The sequence below is a fragment of the Alosa alosa genome, chromosome 11 (genome assembly GCF_017589495.1).
Source record: "Alosa alosa isolate M-15738 ecotype Scorff River chromosome 11, AALO_Geno_1.1, whole genome shotgun sequence".
Classification (NCBI taxonomy): Eukaryota; Metazoa; Chordata; class Actinopteri; order Clupeiformes; family Clupeidae; genus Alosa; species Alosa alosa.
The window spans coordinates 33,667,539-33,674,826 of NC_063199.1; the positions used below are offsets into that span (position 1 = coordinate 33,667,539).

The 7,288-nt window shown below is 42.1% G+C and overlaps 1 protein-coding gene across 2 annotated transcripts; it reads left to right on the top strand.

Annotated features, from left to right (window-relative positions):
- The first annotated feature begins 6 nt into the window (after positions 1–6).
- isg20 (interferon stimulated exonuclease gene) lies at positions 7–4,601 on the top strand. Of its 2 annotated transcripts, none has more exons than XM_048257200.1 (4): positions 7–165; positions 992–1,373; positions 1,561–1,761; positions 3,576–4,601. In XM_048257200.1, exons 2-4 carry the CDS (start codon positions 1,041–1,043, stop codon positions 3,765–3,767), a joined length of 726 nt encoding a protein of 241 aa, XP_048113157.1. In that variant the 5' UTR covers positions 7–165; positions 992–1,040; the 3' UTR covers positions 3,768–4,601. The 2 variants fall into 2 exon arrangements, with proteins under 2 accessions (XP_048113157.1, XP_048113156.1); XM_048257199.1 differs by having other exon boundaries at positions 8–165; positions 683–1,373.
- The last annotated feature ends 2,687 nt before the right edge of the window (positions 4,602–7,288 follow it).

A 7,288-nucleotide genomic window follows, 5' to 3' on the forward strand; every position in this document is an offset into this window, starting at 1 on the left:
CGTGATGCTTTTCCTCAAACCGGAGTGAAAATGGGTGAGCCTGCTATTATTGTTTATTGCAGCGATGTACTTGAACGGACCAATAGCTACCCACCTTTAAGGACTTGCCCGAACTTGTTCTATTTCTGCCCACACGTCTGTGTGACCGGGTCCACGTGTGCTAAGGTAGGATTTTAGCTATGCTCGCACAACCTATGAATGCTAATATTTGCCTTGCTTGTCAATTTTACAGTGAATATGAGACAGTAACGTATGAGGTAAAATATATGTAATCTAAATAAACACGCAGTAGCTAGTCTGTTAAGTGACTTTGTATCATGAACAGCGCTAGCTAGTAGCAGCTACTAGCTGCTAGTAAAGTTAGCACCATTCAAGCCGGTGGTGAAGCTTTCCCCTTTTAGAAAACAATTCCATGCAGAAAGCAGTATCGTTTAATTAAAACGTTTTACCTTACACTTCTATTGAATTTACGAAAATGTAAAGCTGTGTTTTGCTGTATGGATGGCAAGAGTAAATGAAAAACGACGTTCACGTTAACTGGCGTGTTCCTTTTAAATAGCTTAGTGAAAAGATAGCTAACCACATAACGCTATTCAGCGGAAGTTCATTAGGCTTTGTAACGTTAAGATAGCAATTGAAAAGTCTGTCACCAACTCCATCTCCGTGTCTATTCATCTTTCAGATGTGAGCTATTTCAGACAGTGAACATGTCGGGCATAGAGATCACATGTGGAAGAATTTCCCCCTGTGGCCCACTGAATGGACAGCCTCGGGCACATACATACAGTATTTCAAAAGTATACAAGAAGTCTAAGAGGAAGCCTACAAAACGAAAGACCAAAGAAAAACCAGACGATGGTACCGACGCTCATAAAGCGACCAGCTCTGCAAAGAAAAGGAAATTGTGTGAGATTAAAGGAGATGACCTAGGATGCAGTGCATATTCTGGGACAGATGATTGTGTTGTTGACACTCCCGCTTCTGTATTCAGTAAAAGCACAGGTGACCAGGAATCCACTATTGATCACTTGCAGCCCATTATGGAGAAGAGGGTTCCTACATTCGGTGAACGTTGGGAGTTGGACAGTGGTTTTGCCTCCGAGGCGAGCCCACCCTCCAGTGGCCGATGCTCACCCTGCATTGGCAGGTGTCGTGCCAAAGTTGTGGCCATAGACTGTGAGATGGTGGGTACGGGCCCTGACGGACATTGCAGTGAGCTGGCACGCTGTAGTGTCTTGAACTATGATGGTGCTGTACTGTATGACCAGTATATTCTGCCAAGTCGGCCCGTCACAAACTACCGCACTCGCTGGAGTGGAATCAGAAAGCAGCACCTCCAGCATGCCGTCCCTTTTCAAAAGGCCAGGACAGAGGTAGGTTTCTTGGTGTGTGTTTTGTGTGGGAAGTGGTAGGTTTCTTGGTGTGTGTTTTGTGTGGACAGAGGTAGGTTTCTTGGAGTGTTTTTTTGTGGTAGGTGTTTGCCATTCTTCAGGTGAAATATTAAAATGTTTTGTGATTGCACTATATTAACATGCTCTTTGTGCACCTTGTTGTTTTTAGATTGTAACTCTAATTAAGGATAAGGTGGTTATCGGTCATGCGCTTCACAACGACTTTAAGGCCCTGGGGTTCTCACACCCTTGGCATATGATCAGGGATACGATGTCATCGCGAGCACTTCGACAGATGTGTGGTTTACCTTCTAAAAGTGGCGCATCACTGAAGACTCTAACGCGAAGACTCCTCAATAGAAATATTCAGGTGAGGCCTTGACTAAAGCACTAGTCTAGCAAGCCCCTGTCAGTTCCCCGTCTTTAGCTCATCAGTTTAACTGTAGTTTCAGTGGTTATCTCTGGACCATTGTATAGCCCTAAAGGATAATTTCGGTATTTAGCACTTTGTCCCTTTTCTGGTTTGTTTGGATGAACTAGAGTGGTGGACACTGAAATTTTGAAGATGGGTGGTCCTGTCTCAACTTTCTGACTAGTTTTGTATCGCTTTTGACTGCTTCAGAGTGGCTGGCTATGTGTATGCACAAACATGTCCTTAAAACAACCCTTAAAGTGTAATTCCAGAAAATTGACCAAAAGTTGTTTTTCTGCATTAATACACAATTCAAATAAGCCGTGGAGAAAGTATTTTTTGTCGATCAACCACTACAGAGCTTGGCCCAGCATATGCTACAGCCCCAAATCCCAAACAGTGGCGTAGATAGGGGCGGTATGCCAAACGCTTTCCAAATGGCTTTTTTTTTTAACCAGTAATATTGGTCAAAACAGCACCAAACCTCGTCAGTAGCTTGCTCAGGGTCCCTACACATAAAATGAAGCACCAACAACCTAGTTAGCGAATCCGGAGTTTATCACAGAAGACTGTTAACACTTACCAAACTATCTCCCTACCAGCTCCTCTCGAAGGAAAGTCCGTACAAGTCGATTATCGAATGCAATGCAAAACGAGGGAGTCCATTGAAGATTTGTTCCAGAAAACCGTGTATACTTTGTTGTTTGAGGTAGTATAACTTATAATATAAGTTAACAACCGACTATAAAAACTTTGGAATAGTTTGTAAACTTTGAATAATTTAAAGACAGCAGCCACTCCAAACGAAACACATGCCTCACAAAAAAACGTAAAAATAACTGCATTGATTACAAGCCCCAAATAAAGTAAATAATAGAACCCGGCCATAATTTTACATTTAAAGATGGCATTTAAAGATTGTAAAAACACGTTTTTTATTATTATTTTGCATGCGTTCTGCAGAGAAGGGAGACTGGCATTGGTTATGGTTTGAAATGAAAAGGAGAAAACAGGCCTAGAGTAACAGACATCGCTCATATAGGCCTACCTATATATATATATATATATATATATATATATATATATATATTTTTTTTTTTTTTTTTTTTTTTTTGACGACGTAGGCTAGTTAAGGCGGCAAGCATGTGTTGCTAAGGCGGCCGCCTTAGCTGCAAAGTGCTGCGGGAAAACCTGGTTGTAGTCTTCCCGCAAGACTTTTTCATTCAGCTTTGCTTCAGACTCAAATATTGAGCGGAAGTTTATATGCGGTTGTGAGGAATCTGAAAAAATTGTTCTACAATAGCAAATAACACGGATTGAAATCATACAATGCGCCAATATATTTGTTTTTAATAATCAACGAACAACACTAACCACTCCGTGAGTTGCACACTTTTGAAAACGAACGTTAAGGGTTGTTTTAAGGTGCATGCCCATAGCCAGCCACTCTGAAGCAGTCAAAGGCGATTCAAAACGAGTCAGAAAGTTGAGACTGGACCCACCGTCAAAACTTCGGTGTCCACCACTCTAGTTCATCCAAAACAAACCAGATAAGGGACTCAAAGTGCTAAATGCTAAGTGCTGGGTTTGTTGCAGCAGTGTGACATGACTGTTAGGAGGCTTGTCTTGGATGTTTCAATTGAATCAGTTTAGTAACAAGCAAGAATACCTGCACTGATACATGTCCTTAGTTTCACATCACCTCAGAAGCATTTGCATCAGGTCTATGGGACTTGTTGGAGGTTGACCTCTGTGGTCTCTCTGTGCCTCAGGTTGGGAAGGCGGGACACTGCTCGGTGGAAGATGCCCGGGCTGCGCTGGATCTCTACAAGCTAGTGGAGGAGCAGTGGGAGCAGGATGACTCTGAGAGGGAGAGGGCACCCGCTCAGCCCGGCCCTGACCCCTCCCTCAGCCACTACATGCTGGACCAGTACTGGCCAGAGCATATGGACTGTGGCCAGTGAGGTGGCGGAGAGCTCGGCTGGTGCCGTATGACTGACAGGAGGGGCACATGTTGGACAGAGAGGGGTGTGCTCCGCTGACATAGACCTCTGAAGTTTGCTCACAAAAAGAACCCAAAGCTGCCATCTTTGCCCATATAAGGAGATCCGGATCTCCTTATTTGGGCAAAGATGGTACACAGATCTCCTTATATGGGCAAAGATGGCAGCTTTTGGGTCCTTTTTGTAGGCAAACTTCCGAGGTCTGTTACCCTATGAAATGGGTGTATCTGATGAGGAGGGCTGTATCCAGGGTGCAAATGTCTCCTTTGGCCATTAACACATGAACTTGTGTAACCTTCCATGAGTTGCACAATAGCGTTTCTAAGTTGTATCCCTGTGCCCACTCACAGTGTGTCGGATCTGTTCTTATCACTTGATTAAAACTAAAACAAATTATAAACTAAAGAAATGATTGCTAAAGACTGCCCCGAGCACATACATGGAACTAAGTCAGACAACAATTTTTGAAAAATGAAATCCATTTCATTACCAGACCTTAGCGGCTGTTTTGAAAGTTCGGCATAACTGAAGGAAAATGGGCCTGAACATTTAATTAAACATGTAAAAAACATCAGTCACCCTCATGTACAGAAACTTGCAGTTCTGTGTGTACTGTAACATCCTTCGCCTTACATTTGGGGTGGAGGCCCACACTGAACTCATTTGTAATGACAGTAGTGTTTAATACTTAATGTGTTAACTTAAACATTTTGTTCATGTGCTATTGAAAACATCATGATATGTTGTGGTTAAATCTTTTGGGGTTATTTATAAATAAAAGTATTTAAACTATTAGTCATTGTGTGAACAGTATTCAAGTATATTTGAAAGTGTAATATAATTTGGAAGAATAATGTTATATTTAAGGTTACCATAAAGTACATTTGATGTCAGTCATGTCTTTAAACTCCAAAGTCAGTGGTTCCCAAGCTTTTCATCACGGTTTGCTCTTTGACTATTGCCCTCCGCACCACCACCACATTACAATCGGCTATTAGCTACTCACCAGATAGCATCGCTACAGGCTATGCTGTAAGACCACCACCACCCTAATGACTAGAAGGCCTAGTTGGTTTGATACATTGCTATAGTCCAACCAGGAAATAGATCGTAGAGATTATTATAAGGCCATTCAGTCACACAACTTTGTTAATTGTACATAACTGGAATGCCTCAGCATCTTCGCTGCTGACTAATTTCTTTTAAACTTCTTACAGTAATGTTTTGTTAGTAAAGCTATTTACCAGTATGTGGTGGGCAGAAAACCAACACACCGAAGACAGAAAACCACCTTTAATGCATCTGACTCCTTACAACAGAAATAACATCATCTGATTGATGTTCAGATGTGTTAAAACAACAATGGTTGAGTTGGTAAAGCTTTTGTCTAAATTCTGCTGGCTCTGCAGTGGTTTGCAGTTTATGGTGTTAGTTGAGATTATGGTGGTTGAAGGTAATTATAAATCATTTAATTATTACACAAGTTAATTGTTCATTTGACCATATCTGATGATTCAACTGAGGCTTCTGGGTTCAATGAATTCATTCGGCTATATGTGCATATACGAGGTTTTTGTATTTATGTTGTGGAGAAAGTCTTTATTAGCCCACCGATATCCTGAAGTGTAGAATCAAGCCCAGCTTTAGCGGAGACAAAAAGGTGCCCTGTGTGCAGTAAGGAAGAAATGCAGTTGTGCAAGAGCCCCTGCACAGCCCCTGCTTGTTACTCTAGGCTACTCTTAAATCGGCCTGTGTAGATTAATGTGGAGTCAGATGGGGAAATAGAAATGATTACGAACGCAATTAGCACTCTAGAACCAAAAGTGTCCTTGACCCAGTACTGTCATTGAAACTTTTGCCAGAATTACACGACTTGATTCTATGCATATCACCAAAGGTTGGCCGATGTACTGTAGGCTACTGTGCAAAAATGTTAGGCACCCATTAGATTAGTTGTTTTAGCAATACTATGATGACCATATACATTTCTCTCATTGTCTTTATTAGACGTCAACCAGAAGATAGAGGGAATATAAAGAACCGAAAACAAATTGCAAAAAAAGTCTTTTGCATCCATTCTATTGGTTGTTTTTACAGTATTTTAATGACTAATCTCGCAAGTGGGAAGCTGAAGCCAGTTCTGGCTCTGACACATTGGTATCAGAAGTGGGGAGGAGATCTCATTGCAAACCTACAGCTGGAAGAGTTCATGGCTCACCTAAAGTGGAAAATATGTGGCCAAAGGTTTCTATTCAAAGAACCTTGATGAGGCAAGCTGACACTACTGCCACCTGGGAGCACAATGAAGAGGGTCACCGGAGATGTGCAGTGCTGTTCAGGTGGCTCCTCCTCTTTGCGCCCTGCCAAAAAGCTCTGGACACCGCAGCGTCAGTTTTATAGTTAGCCACAGTCACGTCAGCAGCTGATCTCGAGACCCCCATCATAGCTGTATCTACCAGCAGCTGATCTCGAGACCCCCACCATAGCTGTATCTACCAGCAGCTTCTGGCAGGTCAGGCATGCCCATCAGTGCCCTGGGAAGAGAACGACAGCTCCATCAAGAGCTTCCCTCTTGGGGGACTGGTCATTATAACGCTGCTAAAACAACAAATCCAATTGTAGCTTGAGAATGATTTTTTTTTTTTTTTGTGTATTTAAATGGCCTGTGTACATATTTCCTGTGTTCTCTGGACATATTCTAATTAAGAAAGTGAGAAATAAACAATATGGTCCTTACAGCCTTGCTGAAACAAAACATGTAAGGTGTCTGAGACGTTTGCACAGTACTGGATATCAAGTGGTACAATCCTTTGGTACATAGCATGGGCAGATGACTCATCACCCTACAGCAGCTGGACCTGACCTCACCCCATGGCTCATTGCAACGGTAGGGCAATGACTGCGTTGCAAACTGTTCTAGCGCTGGATTATTGACCTGTTGTGGTGGATGTCTTGACCAGCAGGGAGGTTCAGCTGTGGAGAGAGCACAGAGCCCAGCATTGTGTTGCCAATCCTCCTGCTTTGGTTGCACAGACCCGTCATTGAGAGGCTAAAGTCTGATTTAAAAGATTAACCCTGGCTCACTACCCATGATTTAAGTAAAAATGTGTGGGTGATGTCAGTATTTCAGAAGTCTTGTGACTTATGTGGGAAAGGGGGAAGAGGTAAACACACCAACCTGGGCTTCTTTGTCCTGCAGAGCTTTCTTTACCACTCAACACTGCCACAGTATATCTCACTTTTGTTCATAATGTCAGTCAAAGCCTCATCTTTAAACACTACAACCTGAGTAAAACCTATTTACTTGACACTCGAATTGAAGAAGAATCGAAGAATGATTTATTTACCGGTACCCACAAAATAATTTATATATAAGTTATAATTTTTTTTTTTTTATCATGCCCTGTAACTCAGAAAAAGATGTTCTTCCAAGTCCCCCATCATTCAAAGCTTTAGAATCTATCCTGATCTAGAATCTGAAT

What these genes read in the sequence shown, in the direction of transcription:
- isg20 (XM_048257199.1), top strand. Translation starts at nt 708, where the DNA reads ATGTCGGGCATAGAGATCACATGTGGAAGAATTTCCCCCTGTGGCCCA. An exon ending in TTCAAAAGGCCAGGACAGAG is followed by an intron (nt 1,374 to 1,560) that starts GTAGGTTTCTTG and finishes TGTTGTTTTTAG; the next exon opens with ATTGTAACTCTAATTAAGGA. An exon ending in TCCTCAATAGAAATATTCAG is followed by an intron (nt 1,762 to 3,575) that starts GTGAGGCCTTGA and finishes TCTGTGCCTCAG; the next exon opens with GTTGGGAAGGCGGGACACTG.